At 37.7% G+C, this 27827-nt stretch overlaps 2 protein-coding genes and 3 pseudogenes across 4 annotated transcripts; 2 read left to right on the forward strand and 3 right to left on the reverse strand.

Moving 5' to 3' along the window:
- The first annotated feature begins 1711 nt into the window (after positions 1–1711).
- Positions 1712–6052, forward strand: LOC122362728 (annotated as a pseudogene).
- On the reverse strand, positions 2194–3366 carry LOC122362909 (annotated as a pseudogene).
- Positions 6053–7860: 1808 nt separating the features above from the next.
- LOC122362585 (ATM interactor-like) lies at positions 7861–11853 on the reverse strand. The gene is given in 6 exon segments (XM_043264121.1): positions 7861–8249; positions 8252–8444; positions 8447–9929; positions 10134–10333; positions 10504–10629; positions 11687–11853. Coding segments are annotated over 6 exon segments (2088 nt in total). The 5' UTR covers positions 11717–11853; the 3' UTR covers positions 7861–8193.
- Positions 11854–12236: 383 nt separating this feature from the next.
- Positions 12237–16787, reverse strand: LOC122362729 (annotated as a pseudogene).
- An 855-nt stretch (positions 16788–17642) lies between these two features.
- LOC122362511 (COX assembly mitochondrial protein 2 homolog) lies at positions 17643–20652 on the forward strand. Of its 3 annotated transcripts, XM_043263989.1 has the most exons (5): positions 17643–17929; positions 18408–18460; positions 19418–19488; positions 19848–19919; positions 20331–20652. In XM_043263989.1, the coding sequence occupies exons 2-5, from the start codon at positions 18430–18432 to the stop codon at positions 20415–20417; spliced, it is 261 nt and encodes an 86-aa protein (XP_043119924.1). In that variant the 5' UTR covers positions 17643–17929; positions 18408–18429; the 3' UTR covers positions 20418–20652. The 3 variants fall into 3 exon arrangements, with proteins under 3 accessions (XP_043119924.1, XP_043119925.1, XP_043119926.1); XM_043263990.1 differs by lacking the exon at positions 18408–18460 and having other exon boundaries at positions 19360–19488; XM_043263991.1 differs by lacking the exon at positions 18408–18460 and having other exon boundaries at positions 19363–19488.
- The last annotated feature ends 7175 nt before the right edge of the window (positions 20653–27827 follow it).

A 27827-nucleotide genomic window follows, 5' to 3' on the forward strand; every position in this document is an offset into this window, starting at 1 on the left:
GCTTCAGTGGCAGTAACTTGCTATAGACCTTATAGCCCCACCCCTTTTCAACACTGTGCTCATTGTCCGCTGTCCTCTACAGTATTTTCCACCCCAGATCCACAGGTTTACAAACCGGCCAAGCGTTTCAATTGGCGATCTTTCCAGCGGACATTTGTTACGACATCCGCTTCAAAAACCGACAACTTTCGACAACCTTTGAAGACACCACGTAGAAATAATTCTTTCAGTGTGCTTCTGTCAATGAAATCAACCGAGATCGCCCGATCTTTAAACCTAAGGTACCTTGACACGCTTCAAAGACCCGCAGCCACGTTAAGTCATAAAAATAACGTTATAAAACAAACACAAATTGTCAAGATTTATTAGCTTACGCAATGCGAGGTATATTAAACACTTTCTATTGTTAAGGTTTTATTATGAAATCTGTTCACTTCAGTATGACAGCTTGTTTTATTAAGGTCTGGGCATTTTAAATGTTAATCATCCCTGAAAATCTGAAAATACTTATTTGGTTGTAAATTACGATAAAAAAAATAATATGCAATCTGATGGAGTTGTTGGAAAAGTGAGAGATTTTTGACAATAGATATGTTTTGGTCTTAGGTTAGTACAAGATTATATAAAGAAGCGACCAGCTATCATTACAAAATAACCTCCTATTTGACCAGGATCGAGAAGGAAATTCTTTTGTGACAATACCTGACTGGCTGTATATGATTTGTACTTTTTAAACAGTTATCGAATACATAAATCAGCGTGTATTAAATATATTTAGCGATAAAAGTATTTCTGGCGTCTAAAGCAAGAAACCACAGTGATATACAGTAGACTTAAACTAGAATGTAGCAGCCGTGTAGGAAAAAAAGCATCAGACATGACATGTATTACCCACAGAAACGTAATGAACTTTGGGTTATATGGCAATTATTAAATGAGAAAACTATTTTTTCACAGTTTTTCACAACAAATTATACAGAGCCACTTTAGTGTCATGCTTTCATGCAAATTGCTGTCATTTCATAATAACTTTTTTTATAAAAATGTTGGGTTGGGGTCATACAGTGCATGCATATTCTATAGTCTGATCATATATATATATATTTTTTTACAACTACATTTTACCAATTCCAAATCACATCGATCGTAATCATTACTCTTAAATTACGTTTCTTATTTTTTTATTTATATAGTATATATAGCGTACATGTTTTTATTGCTGATGGGGAAGGTGTGACGCTAAAAAAATACAAAAAATTATGAAATGGTAATGTAGAAAAATGCAACACTATAAAAATTACATACGATCATTGAAAAAAAAATAAAAAATGAGATAAACTACACACCTTCCTTTCAACAATTACATGTCACCTGTAAACCGTTACAGACTTGATAGTAAGTATTAAGAGGATGTGATTTGGATATTAACAAAATGTAGTTTTTTTAAGAGCCTTAAATACTGAAAGCGTTTGCGACTGACTCTACAATCATACTGTGAAAATGAGCAGAGAAAATCTTAGGCACGACTTGATTTTTATCAATCAGCTGTTGACTAGATTGTGAAAAATAAGTGTTTCTAGCTGGAATGGCTGCCTTTTGCCACGAGCTGACAATTAAACCAAGGACATGCATTAAAGGGATAGTCCTCCCAAAATAAAGTGACCCCTTTTGCTAATTTGTTGTTAATGCGCAACATATATGTTAAAAAGTCATTTGAGAGGACTAAGCCGACATCTATAATTTTCAATACTGTAAACAGATTTTTGAAAAGTCAACAGTCTGCATGTTTTATGAGAAATTGTATGCGATATTAAACACTTCAGCGGCTCTGTAAATTCACTTTCGCTGTCTTTGTAAGAGCAAGTAACATTTTACGCGCTTCCAATATGCTCTTCTAAATGTTTTATTTATTATAGGCCTATCAAAAATCTTCCTCAGAGGTAGCCTGAACCCTTAGTAGCTGCGGTTTGATGTGAAACAAGCACTGTGACAGGCTCACCGCGGATTATGTAATTATTACACGATATCCTTTTGTAGCGCAACGCATTTAAGATAAACGTAAAACGGCGCCGCTCGTTTTAATGAATGCAGCAGGGGTCTGGTCTCCATGACCTTCCGTGCACTGCAGCTAAACAACCGGCGTATTACAACGATGGAAACACGGCTAATGGTACGTGTTGGTAATTTCTATTCGCTATCATTATTGAAGCAATGACAAAAGCACAGACAACGGTGTTACATTTACGAACATGTGGTACGCTACATACGTTTTTCACGGAAGGTCAGTAGTTCCTTCGGAGTGGCTACGGTGCTGAAGAGGTGACCAACCCTACTATGGCGAAGAATCGGGCTCATGATTATTACTGAGCAATTTGGTCGACGGAAGTCGCAAACGAATATTCACGAGCAAGCGTCGCCACGGCTGAAAGGCTGAGGCGCGCACTAAATGAAATGGATCCAGCCGTTTTCCCATTCCCTCGGAGGAGAAATTTTAAACCTGTGCCTTCTTGCCTCTGTAATTATTTCCATTGTTGTTGTCCCAAATTCACCTCCAACGACGCAGTACCTGACCACCAAACTGAAGCGTTCCTCCAAACTCCAAAAAGGTCGGGGTGATGATTTTGAAGCTAAACTTGTCCAGTGCGCCCGTCGCTGGAAATTGTACATGCAGACGCCGGAGATATCAATAAACATCGTCCAGCTGTTTAAGGTGTACTTCAGATAGACTTTTTTCTCGAAAAAGCCAAATTGTTGATCGCACGACCTTCGAGGGGCTGAACTCATCCGCCTGAACGGGACTCCAGCAAAAACCTTCTCTGAGGAAACTCTGTCGAGGAAGTCCGGCAGAGATCCTGGATTCGTGTGGGAAGGTTGAGCAGCTCCATGAACACGGACTGGCTTGACGTGTTGGACTTGTATCGAAATTGTTCAAGTGGGAGCGCTCTGGCTTTTTTGAATTTGTCAATAATGCGGTCTGGCACCTTCTGGCATATCCAAGTGTCATCGAAGCGTTTTGATACAGAAATCAGGTCCAGGCCCAGGGGGTCCGCGAAGTGAACCTTTTTCTGACTGCTCCGGGCTCCGGCTCCGTGCGATTTCTAATTTGGCTCTTTCGGCCGGTGTGGGAGAGACTTGCACCTGCGGCGCTGGCTCGGGCTGTGAGAGAACTTCAGGGACGACTACCCTTCCCCTCGGCTTTTCATTCACTACGCGTTTATTTCTGTCGATTCACGGTCCTCGTTCTTGCCATCCTCTCCCTCCATATCTTCTCCGTCCTCCAGCTTTTGCCTGGACGCTGTCAAGGTTTCTGAACAGCCCTGCGATACAGCTGTAGTTTCTGGGGATGCAGTTCCTGGGAGGCAGCATTACCACAGCAGCCCCTGGTTTCTATAAAAGAGTCTGCGAAATCCTTTTAAAACTTGTTTGGTGGTCGAGGTCTGATGTTAATTGTCCTTCCGCATTGTAGGCTGCGGGGAGCTGCGGTTGATGGTAGTGCGGATATCTGGAAGCAGTCCTTGCTGAGATGCTGCTGCCTTCAGCAGATCCTACTATGGCGAAGCTTTAGGTAATGAATATCTATCAGGCCAAGCCGACGTTTGCCAACCTCTCTCAATCCGTGAGGTCAAGAACATAGTTAATATTCATAAGGCGAAGCTTATTCGTCAGCTGACGTACACTCTTTGCCAAAGTCTTTCTTTCAGCCAATCAACTTGAACCTGAACGGCGTGTGTAGTAACTAATATTAATAAGCACGTCCTCGCCGGTTTAGATACGCCCCCTTAGCCACGACTACATCGTTAAGCTGGACCACGTCTCACAGCTGATAAAAACACCGCAATAATAACTCAGAGTAAACTTTATAAAGAAGAAGAGTAAAAAAAAAACATGACGCATTGTGATGATCTATTATAAATAATGTGCATGCGCCGGTATTCATTTTACAAAGCAACAAGCTAGACAGAAGGGTTCCTACGCGACTGGCTTTATTAAGTTAAATGGCATACAAAATGAAGCATGCGATACGTAGGATTCCGTCGTGAATGCCTTAAATTAAAATACCATAAAATAATAAATTACTCAAGTTACTACACATTGTGCTAATCTAAATTAATCTTCTAGATTTATCAACATATTGTTTTATTAACAATATGTAGCCTACTTAATACTTAAAACAAGTGTACAAAATCACCCATATCGTTAATGCACTCCATCACGGATGGTCTTTTCCACTACGTCATCCTCTTCAGGTTATCATGACAACGGAACTCTAAACATCCGTTCGCGGTTTGCACATTTTACTTAACAGGAATGGAATAGACCACCGATGTTTAGCTCTATACTTATTTTTTATTGCCCAGCAGCATGTCAGTATTGTCAAAACTAACGTAAGTGTCTAGGCTACCTATTGCATGTTTGTTGTTTATATGACGCATTTACGCGTAGCCTACATGTTTCGTGCAGTCTTTCAACTGCTGATGCGATCTGACAACTTAACATCTAACTTGCAAAACCCACAATATTGTTACAGAAATCCCTTTTGCTCTCACTGAAGCAGTCCAGAATGAACAGCACCGAAGTCCGCACGGATGCCGAGAAACAGCACAGCACGGAAAGTAACGCGGAGTCCTCGGGCAGACAGTATGTCAACGTGTTGCTGGATCTCAGCGAAGAGGATTGTTGCAGGGAGCACAACATACATGTACTTCAGAACCGCACTGGCTGGGAAGATGCTGTGAGTCCAATTAATACAACCGAACTGGCAAGAACTGTACTTTATCATGCTTCTGATATATAAAACGCACATATTCTGACAACGCTTTCCTCTGAACTAACTGATGTTGCTGTCATTTATGTTTATTAGTCGTTGTCCCTCTTTGTATCACTATTTTGTCATTAGTTGCTGCTAAACCACATTAGTTTGGGAATTCTATAAATTTACCAGTATTATTATTATATTATCCACTGATATGTAATATGGAATTATTATATATATTTTTAACAGGTCGAAGGTTGGGGAGATTTCCTCCTTTCGGTGTATTTCTTCAAGCGCAAAGGAAGGGGAAAAAATCAAGCGAGACATCATGAGACTCTCACTGTCTCTCTCTTGCGGACCTTCATTTTTCTAATCTGCCAATCTGCTGCTCTGCTGGAAACTCAGTGAAAACCTTTAGAAAGACTGACCCGACTCTTCTAGATCTTGCTGAGGGAGGCGGACAGTTTCTCTTCAGATGAACTGTACTCTCTCCAGTTTATCTCTGCCGAAACATATCACAGAACCATTGATCGACAAAATGCTGTCTGAAGATGAACAGCGTGCACAGAAATTACCATCAGTCTGTCATCATCAAACAGAACCGTGTCAAATCCGAGGAGAAAATACAGTTGCTCTTAGCATCAGAAGCTTTGGCGTGTTGCGCCTGTCAAAGAGTCCAGAAACTACAGTCTTTTGAAAAGAGTTGAGCCAACGGGTTGCCACCGTCCAGAAATCACCAAGGCCATGGCGCCTGATGCCACTGGATCCGTCACTGCTGGTGAAAGACTGAAGAACGATGGTGACTCAGGAAATGTCTTCAAGACCCTCACAGATTTTATTCCAGAAGATAATGGCTACAGGTTAAAGGGATCTCCCTGTACTAAAAGCGTTGGCTGTCCCAGGACAGCAATCACCTGCCATCTATTTTTAACAACTTTTCAAAATAAGTATGGTTTTACCCTCTAGCACCGTGTCAAATACATTACCCCAGGCTTTCTACGCCCTGGAAGAAACCTCAGGCAGGAAGACTTGACAAGGCCTTCTGCCAAGAACAATGTCAGTTATAGATTGCATTCCAGGCCACAAAGCAAGAGATCTGAAAAGACCGGAAACTCACCGACTAATGCTGATTGGAACAAGATTTCACACGTGAATATTACTGATCTTTAAACTCTCTGTACATTGTTGCAGCATACTGGTTGGAGACAGTGACTAGAGACCAAGAACATCTTCACACTTCAGTTTACTTGGAAATGTGTGCTACATGAAGATGACTATGCAACATAAAGAGAAAGAGAAGTCTGTTGTTTTCTCAGAGAATGATTACTATGCATGTTAAGTGTTCAGACTGGATAAACACTGTCCAACATTCACTAAACATAACCTGATTAACACCTTACTTCAGACTAGCTGATCCATTATGAATATATGACTAAATAATAGTGCCAATTGCACATGCTTTAACTACTAACATTATAAAAAGATAGTCAAAAAAAAACTGAGAATTCTCTTCAAAGCTGTGTCCAGCTAAATGTCTACCAAAATAATAGGATTTAGTAAACAGCAATTTGCAGAAACATATTTGCTCAGGATATCTGCTCAATAAAGAGAATAGAAAACTGAAATAAAACACATCACTGCATTACGCTTGATTCAATTAATTATTTTCCGCAGTTTATTTTCCAGTCTCATGTGCATCAGCATAGCCTCTAAACAACAGAACATAGCTAGAGCATACACATGACCAGCCTCTAAAGAACAAAAATAATCGTATTTTTATAATTATTATTACACCTCATATTAAATTATGTCCTATGCTAAATTAAATAAGACATGGTGAAAAACAAAAAAGCAACACAAGAGTTATTCTTGGCACAAAAATATGCATACACTCTTTACAAAGAAACACTTGGGACTCCTTCAAGTTTTCTATAGCAATAGTTTTCACTATGACATCATCATTGCCTACACAGAAATTGACATGTATTTATTTCAAGATCTAAATAGCATTTAGGTTAACATAGCGGCTGAATACTAGAGTTCCTAGTGTTTGCCATGAAAATACTAAAGCTCTTTTTCTGTGATTTACAATGTTGAGAAGCAAGCCGATGTGACGTCATAAAAGGAACAGACACTGCGTCACTTACATTCTACTTATTGAAAACCCACTATATACATAAAGTACAGTAGTACAAAATAAATTGGACATTTCAGAAATAATTCATAATACACACATACATATATACACACACACACACACAAAACAAAAATAAAGCTATGAAGTTTGCCTTCCATATTTAGTGTACTAAGGGCAAATGAGTAGTGAGTTTTAACGCAGAGAGGAAACATTCATAATAACCATCACAATAATCATACACGCCTAAAAATACTGCAGTAAAGAAAAAAAAAAAACACAAAGGATCAATTCCAAACATCCTCCATTAAGCAGCACTGGGATTTCATTATCTCAAATATCCAAAAGCATACTGAACACTTAAATTAAGGCATCAACAAAAGGTTTATACAGTGTGTGTAAACAGTTACTTAAAATCATAAGGAGGGATGAGCGTATATACCATCAAAACTGATTCTTGCTTTCCAAGAAATATTAAAGGTTTGCGTTTTACAGTAAACATTTGCGATTTGCGTAATCGAATCTATTCACAGTACAGAATGCAAATCACAGTAAACAAGAACAAATCCTCAGCTCTGCTTCTAAAGGAAATGTAATGTCTTAAACATGCATAAGACGCCAAATTCAACTGATTTAGTATGTTACTATTATAACAGTCAACAGGACATATTTGCATGAATTTTGTCATGAATCAAGACCTAAATATACTCACAGTGGCTTTTAGATGGGTCTAGAGCATTGCACTGTTAAATGTAACAATTTTCATAGCACAAAGTAAACAAGCAGCCCAAGTTTAAAAAACCAAAACAAAAAAACAAGCAGCCCAAGTTTAAAAAAAAAAAAACATAACATGTACAAAGACAATAAGACTCAAGACATCTAAACAATATCAGACTAGAAAGTAAACCTAAAATACATTTTATTTGTGGAATGAAGGTTCATAATTTCTGTCCGATCTGTGAAATAACATCAGTACAAACTTACTACGCATTGCCACAAGCCTGACCTACTACAACAAATAAAATACTTTAAGGACTTCCGATATATGTGGATCATTAATAGTGAGGTGATAAAGTGCTGCAAAGGTATACTTACACATCCTTAGACTTGGGCAGATAGAAGTGCCTGTGGACCTTACCTGTGTCTAAATGGAAATTCTGCGATTAGACACAACGTTAGTATCTGACAGACTGAGCTCTAGATGGTTGTGAGGAACTGTTTCGAAGTTCTGCCATCCTTGCTGAGGGAGATACTAGGATTGACCATTATGTGACCTAAATTGACCAAATTGCCTTTGATGGAGCCTTCAGCTTGTGGCTTTCTCGTTGTGTTGAAATAGCGAGATGAGCTCCTCACACGTTGGGTTTCCACCGAGCTAAAGTGAGACTCCATGTTCCAGGCCAAGTCTGCTGAAAGGAAGTCATCCACTGCAGTTTGGGTCTCGTTGCTAGTGTGGAAGAGGTGGCCAAGGCTCTGAAAGGAACTGGAGATGGTCTGGGTTTCAGCAGTGCTAAGCCTCACCTGCCCATCATGGGAGCAAGGCAGAGAAAGTGGAGCGCGGGCCTGACGTCGGTCTGCGTTTCTGTGTCTGAGGACTCTGTGCTCATGCTGAAACTAGACTGTCTGAGGATACTGCCAAGGGGCATGTGCCCACCCGTGTCAAGTAAGAAGTTAAGGTCCGTCTGGGTCTGCGTGTCAAACATCTCAAGCTCCAGATCACTTGGTTGCACCCTTGTTCCAACATCACTGTTGTGCCCATTACCAAGGTTGTCGAAGAGCAGGAAGTCAGTCTGTGTCTCAATGTCTAGAAGTTCCAAAGTTGTCTCTGTGTTCAGACTGTTTAATCCACTTTCTTCTGTCTGAGTTTGAATGTGTGTGGCATTAAGGAACTCTTCAAAGTCAAAGTCGATACCAGTGTGATGTGGTTCGTGCGTAGCAACTAAACCCGAAGTGCAGCTTGAAGCTGCCCCGTTCATGCTGTCAGAAAGAATATTCTCAAGGTCACGGAAAAGTATCATGGTCTGAGTCTGGTTGTCTGCTACTGTGTTTTGGTGCAAAATGTCAGTCTGAGCCCCAAAACACATGGACGCAGCAGTCTTGTCCTCAAAAAGCCCAGCTTCAGTGCTGGTCAGAGGATCTTCTAAGCCACTGGTTCTGAAATGTGCATCATCCTCTGCTGTCTGAGTGGAGACACTGAGAGTATCGGTATTGAAAAACATTGCTTGGTCCATTTGGCTTTCATCCACTGGGGCTGCAGAACAGCCTGCTGCTTGCGTTTCTCGGGTCACATTAAAGGAAGAAAAACTGAAAACATCTGTCTGCGCTCCAATGGAAAATGTGGCTTTGATTCGCGAGGGTAGTGTCTGGGTCTGCACATTAACAGGCAGCTGAATCTGAGCGCTTACGCTGATGTCTGTCTGAGAGCAAGAGGACACAGAGGCCTCACAGCAGGGGGAAACAGTCAGCGGTCCAGCATCCATCCCTTTGCTGAGGTATGATATGTCGGTTTGAATGTTTGTTGAAGTGCTTTTGTTTCTGGATCCAAGATCCACTGGATCTCCCAAAGCGGCTTGACTTTCGAGATTGACCTGTACTCCTGTGCTAATTGTTTCTGGGCCTGATGTATGTAATGGAAAGGCCTCTTTAAATGTCTTATTGTTCAGATCAGGCATCACAGTGCCGACTGACGGTGACAAAATATGCACAGTGCTTACGGATCCTTGTGCATCCACAGACAAGACCAAGGACCTCAAGGCACTACTTTCCGCGGAGGGTAGGAGAACAGGCAGGTGGGTGAACTGCATAATAGGAACGTTGACTAGGGCCACTTTGGGCTTCGGGAGGAGGAGTTTTTGGGTGTGTTTGGCGTTGTTAGTGTTGTGCTGTGCTATGTCTGAAGCTCCAGAGACGAGTATGGTAGGGGCTGCTCCTTCCGCTGAGCTTTTTCTTACAGTCTGAATTTCATTTATTAGTTCATCAGGCATAAAATTTGTTGTACTGCTTGACAATTTTTCCATTTTCCTCTTCTTCACTGGTGGATACCTACAACAAACACTGCATTTTATTAAGACATAAAGTATGATTAACAAATAGGTTGGCATTGAAAGTGAGCTAAATATTATCCTAGGTCAGACGTGCTATTTATTTGAAAGAAGATATTAGTATTAGGTAAAATATATACCATGCTCTTTTCTCATGTCTTCCTATTGCAAAAACCTTTTAAAACTAGCCAGATGAAATGAGTACCTGTGCTCTTTGGGAACCTCGTGGCCTGTTCTGTAGATATGAGACAGTAGTGCTGCTCTACTGGCATAGGGACAACCGCATGTACAGCTGTAAGTCCTCCCACAATCCTCAACATGTCTTCGCAGGTCCCACTCGGTGCTGTAACCATTACTGCACTTCACACACTTGTGCTTCTTTTCTGCATGCATCTTCATAAAGTGCTGCACCATTAGTAAGATTAGAAAAAACGTTAGTCAGCTGTTTTCCCTAATAGACATAAATTATACATAGAGTACTAGAAAATACATATAAAAAAACAATTGGTGTCAGATTACCAAATGAACACTCACAGAAAAAAAAACAACTCCAGACAAATAGCAATGGAAAGTACCTGTTTGACAAGCGAAAACTGAGAAAAGGGTCTGTTTGGTCCTCTTGGGCAGCCTTCTATTGGGCAGCAGTAGAGCTTTTGTGAATCTTTAATGTCCTTCCTAATTGTTGGGTTGACTAGTCCCTCCTGAAATGAAAAAAAGCTATATTGATTTTTGTGCAAGTAGCAAGAAAACATTTTTATTTGAATACAGAATGAGATGCGGCACTAGCTGTGAGAATCACAACTCAAGTAGCAGACTGAAAACTGAGAGGGACTGCAAGCAATGCAGAATCTTGTTCCCTACTACCTGAAACCAAGGTTACATACTAATCCGAGACATACCCTTTCAATGGGAAAAACACTATGGGAATAGAAGATACACGCTTTAAAGCATGGACAAACGAACAGAGAAATAACCACAGGCAGATAAATAGTGTTCCTCAGGAAGTTGTGATGACATGAGCAGAACATTTTGAGGCATGAACTATTCCTTTAATAGTTTTCAATCTGAAGAGTCAGATCAGACTTTTTTTTTTAATCAATGGTTTGCAACAACAACAGCTACACAGCAAATAGACAGCCACCAGATGGAACAATCAGAAAATAAAATGTGTCAAAAAAAAGCATGCGATAAGCTAGACTTCCAACCCAGAGTTTAAAGACCATGTTGACAATAGATCTTCCTTCTCGGTGCAACAAAGACCTCAGAAATCTGAATCCGTGTCTGGCAAACAGCCCTGGCTCGTTCTGTGTTGCAAACTGGGTTATGTCACTCAGGCTGTCAGCTCTTATTCAATCCGTTGCCAATTCCAGATACGAGCTGGCAAAAAAAAAGCTGATAAGGAGATGTTTAACATCTTTGAAAAGCTCTAACGGTGAGGTTTTATTTATAATATAGCACGCGAAGACAAGCACAATAATTGTATAAATATCTGGGGTTCAATTAGCACTTACCTAATTTAAAGTAGAACTCGTTTAAAGTCGTTTGTTATTCTAATTATATTGCGAATCTGGTGCATGTCAAATAGCTACGTGTTTAGAGCAGGAGAATCAGAATCAGTGAAATATTATGAAGACATACATAACGGACTGAAAAAGAGTCGAGATAGAAATGAAAGAAGACTCACCCTGTAAAATGAAGCAGAACTGAGGTGAAAACGTTACAGAACAAACGTAGCATGGTTCTAATGTAGTGTTGTACCTTGATTCTGTGGGACTTGACTAGATGCATGTTAAGTGCTGGAGTGTTGGGCAGAATCTTCCCACATCCTTCCACCGTACAGAGAATGTTGGTCCGCACTTCTTTGGTGAGCTCTGTTATGGAGGGTTTAATAATCTCCCTGTCTTGTAAAGGCGGCTTCGCTGCATTTTTGCATTTTGTGACGGCTGTTACTGTTGACTGTTGATGCAGCCATGATTCAACACGCCACAACGCAGACATTTACTTCGGGACACGTCGCATGGCAACCGACTCACTACGGATAATCCGCACGTTCCACTTCCGGAAAACGAATCGAAAGCAAGCACACGCCCACACGCGACGCCAACGTTTCACCGTGTGTACTGTATGTGTATTATTGGATAGCGTTACGTTAAATCGAGCGTTTCAAATGGCTAGTTGTCAGGCGCGTGGAGTATGTCAGAAATAGTACGGAACACCCGTTTACTTTGAGGGGTCTGGCACGCGTCCAGTGCAGACAGGCACGAAATATACAGACCCAGCTATGGAGTTTTTGCCTCTGTTGTGGACATTACATCTTAGTGGATTTCTCTGAGATCTTAGAGAAAGCCTGGATGTCCTGTACACTCAGGTCTTTACAAAGATAACGCATGTTTGGAGGTTTCGCAAGGACCACGCCTTCTCCTGTGTCTTTAAAGATGGCTAAAATGAATACAGTGAAAAATGTATTACATCTTTATGGAAATATGATTATATGTTGTAGTTATCGTTAAAATAGTAATTAAAAGAAATCTAATTGTTTGTCATAAAGAAATATCGCAGAAAAGTGTTAAAGGTGTGTCGAGCTTCCTGTTATGAAACGGGACTAAAAGCATGTCTGTTAGGAAAATAAATGATATCAATATTTTCGTGGAAATTATAGATGTTATAAAAATCTAGCCAATTTGACTTATTTTTTAATTATGCAATTTAAATACAGTGTGTATATACAGTTGTGTTTAATGGGAAAATAAGTTTAGGGAAATTTGTACATACATATTGCATAAAACAAAACAGTATATCAAAAAATAATATTTTATAACAAAATTGAGAATTAGCCTTAAGCAAAGTTTGACATAATACGTCCTAAAAAACATTGTCCTAGTGTTGTCAAAGGACATGAAATAAAATATAATTATTATAATCACAATGCTTTTATCAGGGTTTTTGATTAGCAGAAAGAGTTATATAGAAATATATGGTGAATAAAAATTTACATTTGAAATGCATTAAGTGGAAATCATTATTAACTCTATAAATGTTAACCTAATGCACGTTTATGAAAGGAATTAAATACAGCACACTTGGTTGGTTTTAAAAAATTGTTGTGAATGGGATGAAACGGTATGTGAATTTTAAAAAGGATAGGCCAACCAAAACCCCAATAAAATTAGTAAACTTTATTGATAATCTAGATTCAGATTATTGAGGATGCATTTGAGATTAGCAATATAAAATATATTAGATTTACAGAACATGCATTAATGAATTAATGGAATAAGGTGTCATGGTAATAAGGAACTGATAGAGAGCAGGTGACACCAAACAGGTAAAAATGAAGATTTCTTACTTTTTTAAGTAGCATTTCTAGTCCACCATAAAATACAGTAGTGTATCTCCATGAACTGGTGCTGGCTCACAAAAGCCCCCTAAAATCCTGTTGATGTACAGGTTTAGTGCATTTCCACACATTCTTTTATAGAAAAAGCCAATCTTTAGACGATGTATTTAAGTGTGGTAAATAGCAAGCGTGAATCAAATTCGAGTTTCCATTGTCAACATTTATTATTGAACACCCGTCGTGCAATGTTGTTGACTGGTTACATGATGCAAGAAAAAAAAAAAAAAAACATTTTTTCCTACCAAAATCTTTATTTAAACCATGCAAAAATGAAAAATGATACATGTATTATCAAGGTTAACTGTAAAAACATTTCAGTCTCTCCTTGCTGGATCAGTGATAATGACAGCCGTCTCAGACAGCTCAGTCCTCTTATGACAATACTAGACTATTAAGCGACTATGTTATTTCGGTTTGCAAGATGCAAAATATATATCCTCATGTATGCTCATCCCGGCTGAACCGATCTTTCTCTACAATGTCTGTTGTGACGGGCTGTCTGTGCCGATGCCTGGCTGGAAACACCAGGGCCTTTATCCGTGATCACAAAATAATTCCTTCCTCTCTGAGTGATGGCTGACAGCAGCGGAGTGACTGGACCTTCGGCTATACCTGCCAGAAGAAAAAGAAACTGCACTGAAGCAAAAAACAAAAGGTTGGCAGGTATAGACAATTTTGACTTTTTCCCCAATTGCAAAGTTTCTGTCACCTCTCACCTGAAGCGACACAGTGGCGCAGAGAATCGAGCAAACCGCTGCTTGAGAACCTGACCACCCCTCTGAAGAACTCCTCTCTGTCGCCGAGGCTGTGGTCGCCAGTTCCTCTGTACCTCTCTCTCTCTCAAGCTTGTTAGTCGCGGTTAGTTAAAATGAAATGGGTGTCATTTTAAATAACAAATAAACTATATTCATTCTTAAGGTGGCTTGCACGCTCACTCTGTACACTGCCGTTTCCAGTTTTGGAGAAGGGCCAAGTCCGAATGCCTCGCAGGACATCTGGCGTCGCATCTCTTCATGGTCACCATGTTCCTTTCCAATGCAGGATCTGTAAAAAAAGACAAGGAAAGATCAACAAAACTGCATAGATTCAATTAAGTTATAAAATCGCATGATGCTAAGAGTATAACACAAACGTTCCTTCACTGCTTTCTCAACAGCAATGCATAGCACGGTGAAGATTTAAATAAGAATGCCTGCTAACTCAACCCCAAAGAACGCAGGAAAACTCCATTCAGTAATGAAAGTGCATCTAGTGTGCCTTTAAAAAAAAGTTTTTATCCCACTTTTCATAAACATGTGTACTCATTCTGTCCAAACTCAACAAAATTAGTAATACTAGACTTATATTGATACACCTTAAAGATAATGGAAAAATAAAAACGTGTACATACGGGATGAAACGGTGTTTCTGTCCTGTAGGATCCTTGAGTGTGCATTTGGAAAAACCTGTCAGTAAAAAAATTAATTATTACATGAAAAATACACAATATAAGAATATAAAATATGTTAAGTATTTGTTTCAAAAATTGCAATCATTTATTTTAGCTGTTGCTAAAGAAACTGCAGCATGCGTGCTTTATGATGCATTCTATATTGTAAAAATATTCTTGAATTTTTTTTTGTTTGTTCAAGCGCATTACCACAAATAGCAATAGAGTGTTCTAAAAATATTTAGAAAATCAGATTTATATTTATAAAGTTACGCACACATTTGGTTTCGATAGTTACCTGCTGATACCGTCTCAGAAGTAAGTCCTCATTGCTGGTGAGACTCTTGGTGCTCAGGTGGCCATCCTTTATAGAGCCATGTTTAGTGGCTATTACTAAAGCCTGTGGATGCGGGTGAATGAAACAAACAAAAAATGAGATATCGCTTTTTTTTTTTTTTTTTGTGCGAGGCCAAAGCATCGAGTTGCCTTGATATCTGGTTACTTATACTAAAATTAAAGCGAAGTTGAAAAACAGACAAACGATCGCACCGAAATATACATATCAAATGTGTCACCTGACAAAGATATATCTTGTGTTTGGCCGTAAGGTTGGATATAAAACGTAGGAAGTGTGCAGGTGGTGCACGACGTAAGTAGGTTTAAGGTGGTTGGGTTTGTTGAAGTTGTCTCCCCATGCGATCCGTATCCATATAGCCTCATCCTCGTGTTTCTTCAATTTAATGGAAATCTTAAGAGCAAAATCAAAACATTTGCATTAATACACTGCTAAGTGACGTTACGCGGGATTCTTAAACTCAAAGTTTAGTTGGATTTGAAAGCATAAATGGCAAAAGACGTCGCGTTATTACATGCCGAATGACCCCATGCAAGTGTGCTTTGAACTGTCTTTAAACTGCGTCAGCTCTACGCAGACGGCATCATCTGTGGAGGAGAAGAAAGGGACTGCTTTAGACAAGGATTCATTTCTTTAAAGAAGTCAGAAGAACTATACACTTTTACCATGCGTCTAGATATTCTGATTTTACGTTCCTTCAAATCTATTTAATGATGACATGCATAAATAACACTTACCCTGTGCCTCTGCAAGCTGGCATGCATGCCATGTGCCCCGATCGGGTTTTCTATATGATCTAATGAGAGAGGGGGAAAAAGTCAAGCTCAATGGGTTAATCCAGAGTATATATAGAGAGATATATATATATATATATATATATATATATATATTTTAGATTTCACTTACAGATCATTTCCAGATTAGTGATGTGCTTCATGTTAAGTCTGTTCTCCTACAATAGGGAGAGGAAGAGACATTTTAATAAAGTCTCCCACCAAATAATAAATACATTACTCTAAAGTGTGGTGTTGCTTCATAAACTTTTTTCCTTTTTTACATCATAAATTCCTGTCAGGTTTCAAAACACCGCTGTGCAAATAATAAATAAGTCTGCTGGATGACAATTTACTAGTACTGTATCCTGATAATAATCCTATTTCTGGCCCTTTGTGTTAAAACTAACGTTAAAGCTTTTTATGAACCATGTATGAATAGTTTGATTAGGTACATGCATTCACCGAACACATGCACATACACGTTCATTCAGTAAGGACTTTTAGATGAAAAAAGGCGGTAATTAAAAGCAGCATTTAGTGATTTGCGGTAGTACGCCTTTTATGTATTTTACTTTACAAATAACGTTAACTGTGGAAAAAAAGATTTATTGGTTGTAGCTCACCTCACAGAAACTGATGACATGCTCCACTATCACCCACTTGGGTCGTGTGTAATCCAGGCGCGCAGCTGGTCCGCTGATAAACAGTTCCATTTCTTTAAAAGATCTTCTATATTTTTGTTCGGTATTCTCCTGATTATCCGATTTAAAACAGACGTGGCTTGCGCGTCCATAGTGGACGAAAAAGTTCTACGTTAAAAAATGAACAGAAACGGTGAACATGTCTTTAGCGTTTTATACATTCAAAACAAACCGCCAGAAATCAAACAGATTTGAACCGGAAGTTCCTGTTTAAAGCGGGCTGGCAATGACATAAAAGTCCTGCTACGTCTGTTCATATGCGACAGAATTATTATTTTGCATTTAAGTTATCACGAATCGAAAGCGAATATATCTTAATTGAGAATTTTGATTAAACAATTTAGTCTGTTCACATTTAGTGCTCTGATCAGAAAGATCGGCGAAGCTTATTTATTATTTATCTAATTTGCGCGTTCAAACTTTATTTACAAGATCATAATGAAACATTAAATACACGAATGCATTGTGTTTCTCTCCATTATGAATGCCTGATTTTATTAACATTACAAAAAAATGTTTTTTAATAATGGTAATTGGGTGTTATATGCTGTATATTTACATCACACGATGATTGTTTTTCAGGAAAAAACAAAATAAATTAATTTTTGATTGCTATTATTGATGCAAAACAAAAATCTTTTATTTTCTATTAATTTGACAGGACTACAATGCTGATGACTTTACACACACAAACACACACTTTTTTTTAAATTTATGTGAATTTATTTTAAAATGTATTTATGTTAACGTTTTATTTGTTTTTCTATTTAGATTTATTTTTTTGTTAATACTATTACTTAGGTATTTACTCTTTTGTATTCTGGTTGTATATGTATTTTATTGCTTTCACTGTATTCCTGTGAATGTTATGTTTAATAATAATAATAATAATAACAATAATAATAATAATAATAATAATAATAATAATAATAATAATAATAATAAATAATGCTAGTATTTAAAAAGTAGAACGCTATACTCAACGGTGCAGTAGTTGGCGATAGTGTGCTAAAAGAACGATTCGCGAATAAAAAAAGAAGAAGAAGAAGAAGAGTGGACGGGAACACGATATATAGACAGGCACCATATATGAGACGTAATAATTAACGTTAGATAGTGCGGCTTTAAAACGGGTTATCGCAATACCTGTCAATTCTGTCAGACTGTCAGCTACAAACGAGGAGCTGAGCGAAATACTTTATGATGATAAACACGTCAATGTCACTCTAAACACGTGAACTGTGCTGCCCTTCACGAGCAACAGACCGCTGGATTGAGTTCATTGATTCGCAGAGCTGTCGATTCAGTCTCTGTTTTCAGATGAAACGTCTGTAAGAGCTTTGGTGAGCTGCATTTTTCTGTTATAACTTCAGTGTGTAACGCTAATCGACTGCTAATGCTAACGTAGTAGTCGCGGCAACTGTAAAAAAATAAACTAGCATACGCAAAAAATACAAGACCGTTAACACCACCGAAATTAATTTGATTAGTTATCATGTATTTAAAAGAAAATGTCCACACTTCTCCCCAGTCGCATTAGTACTAACACAGTTCTCTCAGTACATCACAATATATGGAACAAATGCTTTTTGAAAAAAAACAAATATATATTTTTAAGGTGTTCCGATTCATTTCCATGTTATGCTGTAATGCTTTACGCTTTAAAATATGGACAATCACAACAGACCGTTTTTTGTTGTCTTTTTTTTTCATAATAAGAATAAGAATAAAAAAAGTCATGTTAACCAGCTGTTATTATTAATATAATTAATTAAATGAAAAGTCTATTGAATGGATTAATAATGTTTTCTTCTGTTGCAGGTAAGTGTCCCAGGTTTTAGAGATGAGTGATGGAATGGGATGGGGAGGCTGTAGTATCCTTAATGTCACATCAAGTTTCCTCATTTGTTTTCTGCAGTGATAAACTAATGTCACAGGTCTGATAGACAACCAATTTTTGCTTTTTTTTTAAAATTTGCATCTTCAGATAACCGAACAAGAAGTATGCGAGTTTCGTTAATAAATAAATTTAGTCTTCAAGAGTTAATTTAAATTAATGGAATAGTGCACCTAAAAATAAAAAAAGTGCTGTTATCATATGCTCTCATTTTATGTTGTTTCTAACCATTAAGACGTCAGAACACGCATAATGATATTTTTAATTTTCTTCAGTTATTTATGTCTATCCATTTATAAGTCCCTGCAACCAAAACCAACTTAACCAATTAAAAAAAAAAAAAAAGTGAATAATTAATGTGAACTAAGCTGACTTTATATTTGGAACATATTTAATTTAGGCATTTATTTTTAATAAAACATTGATCTGCACGCATAAAGCATTTTTTTTATTTATTTATTTTTGAAGACGCTGACTTTCAATGGATGGACAAAAACAGTAAATATTAAAAATCTTTTAATTTGCATTCAAAAAAGAATTGAAGTCTTATGGATTTTCAATGATACGAGAGCGATGTAAACGATTACAAATTTTGGCCAACTTTTCTCTTTTATAATTTTATAATTTCTCCTTTATATAAGCTTTATAATACTGTGAAAAATCTGAAGTACATTAGATTAGATTAGAGTCATAAACATCTTAAAAATATATATTTTTATCTAATATATTTGTCAATTAAAACACTGTAAATCCATTGAAAAACTAATACAACTTGTGACAAAATTAGAGAATAACTTGACCTGAAATGTAAAGTATTGTGAAAAGACTTTTTCCCCCTTCCTCTTCTTCATGTTGGCCTTACTTAATAATCCCCAGCAGGGCAGGTGTTGTCACAGCTTGCAAGTCACACAGCCTTAACTCAGGATGCACCCTGATTTGTCGCCCCATCTCCATACTGACGAGTGCAATGAACTCATAACACTTCTCAAACAGTGCCACAAGGAGGTATGGAAACCTACTCATGCAAACACGCTTTTCATAGTGAACCTTTCACCTCTTGAACTGTACAATCCACAAACAATTCAAAATTGCCTTTCCCAAACAATAAAGTCATCATTTACCTTGTATGTTTAGCTTCATGTAATTTCATATCTTTATGATTTTGTTCTGTGGGCCAAAAAAGCCAGATTTTGTGCTTGGGTAACTCTTTGTGTTCTTTGAAAAAAGATATAGATATGCATATATACAATTTGCATCGGGCGCAACGTGCTACTTTGTGAATTGGACGTTTCATTCTGACTGTACAATTGTCTTTTGATAATCTGCTTTGAATGCAAGTAATGATTGTCTGGGTCTGTCTGTAGCATAATGTCCTCAAGTTCTTTGGCGCGTGTAATGATGTGGACCGTGCAATGCGGAAGTGTCTTAAGAAAGAGGTGAGTATATGAGGCTTTGGACATTGTAACTTCCTGCACTTAGTATACTTCATACAGGCATCCTGCAATAAATCCAAAAGCAAGATGTAAACAAACCAAAACAGCAACTACAAATAGGTAGCGTTCAAATAAAGTGTGATACTGCCATCTACTGGTTATTCGACGGTATTTTCATTTTTTGTAAATGTAATTTTCATGGTATTTCTGTAACATTGTGAGATTGCTTCTTTGAGTAATACTTGCAAATAGTGCACGTCTTGGTTTATCATATATATAATATCGGAGACTAGGCCAAAGCATCTTCCGTGTAAATACACTTTTTTTTTTTTTTTTTTAAATCAGTCTCCGAGTAAACCTCTGACTTGCCTGGCTGCATTCGGCTAAATTATTTTCCTCTTTTTGTCCTCGCAGTATCAGGCGAAGAGGGAGCGCAGCAAGGCTCACGCTGAAGAAATGAGACGGCGTTTAAAAGAACAACCGACACCAAACCACCCATAGAATCAAACCTCGTCCACCCCCTCGGAGAACAAAGCTACTACAGACGTGGACTTGTTTCTGGTGTCGGGGTGCGCGGACGCTTTAAACCTGGAATGCTTTTCTGTGAGGATGAATTAATGATGACCCTTACGGTAAATAAGGTGGTAGAGTACGTTTAAGACGAAACGTAACTTTATTTAATGATGTTTAATTGCAGGCCGTGAGCTTTATCCCCAATTAAAAAGTTTAAAGTGAACGTTGTCGTTAGCGCAGTTATTGGCAGCTGACTACGCTGAGCTTTTTTCATTTATTAATTATTAATACACTAAAGAGCCTATGTACAGTTAGTTGAATTTATGATATTGTTAATTGTTTGCTAATCAATGTCAATAAGAAACAAATCTATTACTGTATTTTAGCTTTAGCTTTAAATCTCATCCTCTCCCCCATAGTTAATAAGGTCTTAGTACATGATATAACCACAGAAGAGTCACGTTTTCAATAGGACAAATATTGAAACTCTTTAGTAATTTTTGCTAAAAAGTCAATATCATTCATTGCTCGGTACGTGTCACGTGTCCTTCTGGATGTCTCCTTTCAAATTACTTATACTTAAGGGAATAGTTCACCCAAAAATGACAATTCTGTCATCGTTTACATCATTCGGAGTAGTTCCAAATTTGTATGCTCTTTTTATTGTTCTGCCAAACGGAAGGGGGAAAAAAAATACTATGGAAGTCAGTGGAGACCCAAAGCAGCCTGGTTACAAACTTTCTTCAAAATATATTCCTTTGTGTTGAGCAGAACCAAAAAAAAACAATACAGGTTTAGAACTGCTCGAGGGTGAGTAAAATATGTCGCTTTAAGGGTACTACTGCTGCAACAAGCAAGTTATCCAAAAAGGTAAAATTTGAAACCCTTATTTGTTGCTTTCTCTGGGCTGCCAGCTCTGTCTGTATCCAGTAGTACCTGCCTTTCATACCTCAGGTGTGCTCTCTGACTGTTTAGGTGTTCTTTTTTTTCTCTCTTTAGGGTCAAACAACAGAGTAGTTTTTGTTCTATTCCAAAAATCTAGGTAGTTTTCTGTGCATTACTCATTTGGTTGGGTCAGATTATGTGGGTACGTCCTTAGGCTGATTATTATTATTATTTTTTATTCTGATTTTGTGAAGCCTCAGGACCAGCTGAATGAGGGGCTTTTTCATCATTAATTTAATAGTTTTTAAGAGTTTTAAAATGATAAGAGTTGGAGTTATTAAATTCTTTATGTATCCAAAATTTGATGTCTCTAGGGCATTGGTTTTATATGGCCCAGCATGCATTTTTTGCTCTGTTTGTTTGTACCATAAGGTATAAATTCACATTCAGTGCTGAAAAATCAAAGAACTTGTGGGACCTGAAGGATTTTACTGAAGGCGGGCAGATTAGGACAAACTAGGGACTCATGAACAACTTACTAAACAGCTGTGGATTGATTATTCAGGTAACAACGTGGCATTAAGAATCAAGGTGATGTTAACTTTTGAAATGGGTCATTTTTTTATAAATTCAACTATTGTTTTCTCTTGTGTGTGTATGTAGCCAAACTTTTTTTTTTTTTTTTTTATGTGTAATATCTTATTAAGGTAAGTGCTATGGTCAACAGCTTCTGAATTTGGTCTGTGGTTTGTATGTTCAGGTCAGGGGTTGAAAAACGTGGCCTATTCCTGCAGTGCCTTAAGCACTACGTCTTCAGAAACAAGTAATGTTATTCCAGCCAGAATATATCGGTTTACATAATGTCATTTGTAATTGTGCTTGGCCAGGCATGACAGAGTGAATTTTACGAGGATATACATACTTCATACCCGGCTGCAAATGGCTCCGTGTCTTGCCCTCGGGGCCCCTGTGCTGCTTAGGTAATAAAATCTAAAAGCTCCCATGATGCCTGGAGGGAGCATTCATGTTCTGCCAACATTAGCGTAAGGGAATTGTCTTTTCTGCAGCGCAAACAAGCTATGAAACATGGCCGACGCTGTCATTTCAGTAGCCAGCACCTTTAACCTGTTCTTGTGTTCTTCGCTATACATTAAATGATTAATCAAGGTGCCTCAACTATGTGAACTTTTTTTTTTTTTTAGACATTAGCCTGCAACTGGCAATAGAGTGGTAGTGAATAATTGAAGGAATCTTGCAGAAAGGGATTTGTGGCGGCTTCTGAAGTGGCCTCTTGCTCTCCAGCCACTAAAGTGGGGTGAGGAAAGGTTAGAAAGACCGAAATGTCATCCAAAATACAATGTCTTCTTTTTAGAACTGGTTGAAGCGGGAGTAAATGAATACTTACAAAATAGTTCAAACCGTCAATTTTACAGTGGTGTGTTATGGTGGCACCTGCTGTATGTGTATTTATTTTTGCTGTGGGCGTAAACACCACAGATGTGTAGGCACCTGTTGTATCAGTTTCCTTTCATCCCATAAATCTGCTTTTGTGAAGGTAATGAAATCTGGCACGCTCATAGAGAGGAACGTCAACCGCAATTCGGGGTCTCTGATTCAAGAGCCACCAACACCTTAAATTATAACAACTATAACTTAAAGGTGCCTGCGCAGGTTATTTTTGCATGATGCTGACATTGAAGTTCTAGCAGACAAAGCCAGCTGTTTTGTTCTGTTCTGTAGCAAAGACAGCACGGAGCCAGCGGATAAAGGATGTTTTGTGAGAGGAGGTGACTGTCTGTTTAGAAGGGGGCAGAATGACTTCACTATTTTGCCCAGAGCTGCTTTATAGATTAATGAAACTCATATTGATGAACTTTACTGAGGTAAACTGAATTAAAAAAAAAAACTTTAACAGTTGAATAAAGAGCTGTTTTTAGAGATGTTTACATTAAGTATTCAGTTTTTCCAATTAATTAATTTGTAAATAATTTTTTTAGACTATTTTAGCTTCATATTTCTTCAGAATAGTAATCCATGCTAGTGCTTTTGTTTGCCTTATCTTGGGCCTCTGCCCATTTCCTGACTTGCAATCAAGAGCCATTGGGATTCCTCAACCTGCGCAGCTTAAATCAATAATCAGAACTGTTAATCGATGGCATTTTAAATAAGCATTGACCGGAGATGCAAGGTTAGCCAGGTTTATTGGTTCACATTAAGCAAAACAGTGTCTACAGTGCCTCCTTCTGACCTGATATTCTAAGATCATCTCTAGATTTTCATGTTCATCCAATCTGCTTTATTTAGCAATACTACTAGATATTTTTTACACACGCATGCCTCGCTCCTCTTGTAGGCGATATAGACTAAGCCTCACAAATACTCTTTCCTCTTGTGTGTTTTCCATTTGAAAGAAATGTGCCAAGATCTTCTATCAATTTGTCATAGGTTAGTGCTCCACCTAAACATCATAATACAAAAAACAAGTCAAGTTACATAAAAGCTTTATGTCTTAACCACAAATAAGCATAAGAAATTTGTAGATTTTCAGCGACAGTAAAGCTGGGATAGTCTTTATTGCTGGGATAATGTTGTTAATGCGAACCATCTAAATCCCATCCATTAGTCATTTCCCTTATGACAAGTCAGCAGACAAGTCTTTCTGCAAAACTGAAAGTTGTAACTGGGAATCATGGCAAGAACCTTCATAGGCACATTCAGAATAAACATCCAGTATGCTAAGACACTAGAAACCCAATAGAAACTGCATAATTGCACTTATATTTAATTGTTACTACCTCAGGGAAATTAGTTTTTATACAGTATTGTTATTTAGTTTATACCATTCTGGTCAAAATGACTGCAAACTGCCAGTGTGTGGCCCTAACATAACCTTAATGCATGTTTCAGGAGTCAACATTGATTAAGGTTTGATGATATTGCATGGTGTTCAAAATGCTTTTCGGCTGTCAGTTCTGGCTGTTTGCAGAATACAGTATCAAAGCTTAAGTGAAAAAAATTGGGAGAGCTTCACAAGAAGTGGGCTGGTGCTGGAGTCGCACATACAGGAAAAGTGGAGAGTGTAATATTACATTTGTATTATATATGTGCATGTAAGGAGGTGAATCAAAACCTGTAAATGCAATAAGACTAATCTGAGAAGGGATATCCAAAGGAACGGAAGGATTTCAAAAAGAGTAAACAAAACACAACAAGGATTGATTCTGTAGCCAGATCGGCCCGTAGTGTGGTGTGTGTCCTCATACACTACACTATGTACTTTTTAAAGACCAGGTATACTGACCTTTTAAGTTTGTTTTATTTTGTTTTGTGTTATTTTTGTACTGCTGATCAGTTGTGCAAATGTTTATCAATTATACCAATTTGGAAACTGTTCCTGCCTGGCAAAATAAATGTTAATCTTGGTTAACTTATAATATTGCCTGAAATAACTTTTATAGTAGGTTAGTGACTTCTGAGGTTTTCTGCATTGTTGGCGTGCTAGGGTGAGTCAGATCAACGATCAATGGATGGAGCCGTCTTGAGATCTTGACTTCTGGCCACCAAACTGGCTTAGCATGCTATTACTTAGGGAACACATAAAAATTACTCTTTTTGAGTCTATTGAGGAGATGGCTGCATTAAGGTAAGCGATCTACGGGGTAGCCTCTGACTAAGACCTGGACTAGCCCAGATGTGTCATGAGTCTGTTCTGGCCAAACAAGGTCTCTAAGCGACCCAGACTCCTAACAAACGATAAGTCGAAACTAGGAAATATTATAGTTAATTAATGATCCAAATTTAATCACAACTAGAGGGATCAGCAGTTGCATTTTAATAAATATAACTAAAATCACGAAAGATTGGAGTCAGATAAAATGATGTATAAGGTCAGTACTATAATTGGAAACACAAAAGATTAATAAATATTAGTGATTTTTAACGAGACGCAAAGAAAAGACCGAACACGCATTGACCTTCGACCAGGGCCTCTGGATTCAGTTCTGCAGGAAAAGGGGGACCCTTACATACAGCTCAGTGGGAATGGCCTGATGACCTGAGATGTCGGTACTTGTTCCAAAAACATTGCCATTGTACATATAGGACAAGCTTCTATCTTCATCTGTTCTAAACACTGTTTGCCAATTCAGATGCACAATTTATGCATTAAAATAGAAGTAATGTTTCAGCAGCATCTTTATTCACTGCTAAACACATCTATTTTGTCTGCTTTTGTCTGTGTGTGCATCTGGTACTCATGTATCTGGAATGCTTCATCAATGGAAGTTATATTCACTTTAACTAAACAAGAAATATACAGTGAATTATACAATGTTAAAATTACATATATAATAAAAAAAAAAAAACGAGTTATTTCACAATTTTGTTAATTCTGCAGTTTAATGTTCTAACACTGCAAACATTTCTATGAAGCACTACGTTTAGCTATTTATTTTTAGACTTTAAACCCATAATGAAATGTATGTTGATATATCAGCCAATAAGTTAAACATTTAAAAATTTTCCTGCACCTTATTCTCTATGAAAAAGGCCTTCCGCCATTGATTCCTGCTCGTTCTCAGGAGGCTTCTGTGTGTTGTTATTGTCCAGTGTGATGAAGGCTCCTTTTATCACCATTTTCTTCCAGGTCAAAGGGCAATCATTGAGACAAATGAGCAACACAATGAGTGATGAACAAAAAAATCTGAAGTGGAACACGTATATCACAGTATTCTACTTGTAATTGCAACTATTATACACTGCTTACCGATAAATCACCTAGATTCATTCTGCACACGGAATTCAGAGACCATGCATTCTTGATTCAGAATATGACATTTATTGCTGCTATTATTTTCATATAGTTGCATTTCATTTGCATGCCACTGTACTATTGTTTTGCACATAAGTCATACAGATACACACACACACACACACACACACATATATATAAAAAATCAGATTCATTGACACAGGTTAAATATGTTGACTTAAACAGTTCTCTCTGCCTCTTTTTGTTGTATGCCCTCTGTCCACCTCTGGTGGCAATGAGCAGAGATGCAGCCTAATGAAAAACGAGGATGTCACTGTATTGTTGCAAGGTTAGCACACAGCCTAATGAAGAAATGCTGCGCTGGCCTGCCCTGAGGCCTGACCTGGCTCACCAAGAGAATCCAGTAGCCCAAGATAAACTACTGTAGGGGGCAAAAACCTTCTGCTGATCCACAGTACAGATGAGAAATGGGTGTACATCGTATTTGCACAATGTCTTCCATCGAGAATGTTACGTAATATGCATCATGTATTCATAATTTTTTTTAATGGAGATGTTTTTGATTGCTTAGAAGTCAGTGAAGTGCTTCTCAGAATTTTGACACTTCCAAAATTTGCAGATTTACAGTAGCCTTAGAAGGTGACCGATCAGCTTTTTGTTTGACATGTAAGGCAGTGTTTTTCAAGAGATCAGACTTTTTTTTTTTTAAAAACAAATACTACTCCAAAGGGAGATAATAAAGGGCAATGTAGGTCGATTGAAACACAATAGAGAAAAACAAAAGGGAGAAAAAGGAAAAAAGGGGGGGAAAAAAAAGCTTGACAAATAATCAGCTACCACGGGAAGGTTGTGACATGATTCAGATGGGCACTCTGTCTCTCACGGTGCACACTGTGAGCACACAGGGGCCTCTTCTTGGCAAATGACAGCCATATTTATGATAATTTCAGCTCGATTTGTCCACGAGCTCTCAGAGCGAGGAGATAAAGAAAAAAAGTGTAAGGGGAATTTCTCCTTGCAGTACTTTAAGGCTAACTTCCTGTCAGAAAATGGATGACATGGTGAAATGACATCTTTCTTCATGTTGATTGTTGTAGCATTAATACATCATTTATATATATAAACATTATGCAAGAAACGTATATATGAATATTTTAATGTTTATAATGCGCACTTGATTCTGGACTGGTTTGCAGAACGTTTGAAGCCATCAATCGCATTTTGGCTCTTATTAGACAAGTGAGGATATGCTAACTGTTAAGATTGACAAGATTGACAAACCTATACTCTAAATACTCAAAATTTGCTGCTCCCAAAAATCTTAGTAAAGGTAGTTTTTAAGCTTAGGTATTGGTTACTATTATGGGAAGAATATGTGCATGCAAATGTGTGCTTTAAGTACGAATAAATAACCAATATGTTAATAATACACATGCTAATAAGCAACTAGTTAATAGTGAGAATATGATTCAGTATAATATGACAAAAGGTCAATTAAGCTGCCAAGTTTGGGCAAAGTTCAGAAACAACTAGAGTCAGAGTCTAAAGGAAATGCCTGCAGTTGATAATATCAACTGCAGGCATTTATAAAATATTCATTATTTAATATGAAATATGAAAATATGAATGTTACCTTTTAAAGAAGACAATTTTTAAATCATCCAAAATCATTCGTACAAACAAACAAACAAACAAAACACACACACACACACACACACACACATATATATATATATATATAT

The sequence above is a fragment of the Puntigrus tetrazona genome, chromosome 18, assembly GCF_018831695.1.
Source record: "Puntigrus tetrazona isolate hp1 chromosome 18, ASM1883169v1, whole genome shotgun sequence".
Classification (NCBI taxonomy): Eukaryota; Metazoa; Chordata; class Actinopteri; order Cypriniformes; family Cyprinidae; genus Puntigrus; species Puntigrus tetrazona.

Bases quoted from the DNA above. Each gene is read 5' to 3' on its own strand.
- LOC122362511 (XM_043263989.1), top strand. From the start codon at position 18,430: ATGAGTGATGGAATGGGATGGGGAGGCTGTA. The intron at 18,461-19,417 runs GTATCCTTAATG...GGATGCACCCTG, and splicing joins AATGGGATGGGGAGGCTGTA to ATTTGTCGCCCCATCTCCAT. The intron at 19,489-19,847 runs GTATGGAAACCT...GTCTGTCTGTAG, and splicing joins TCAAACAGTGCCACAAGGAG to CATAATGTCCTCAAGTTCTT.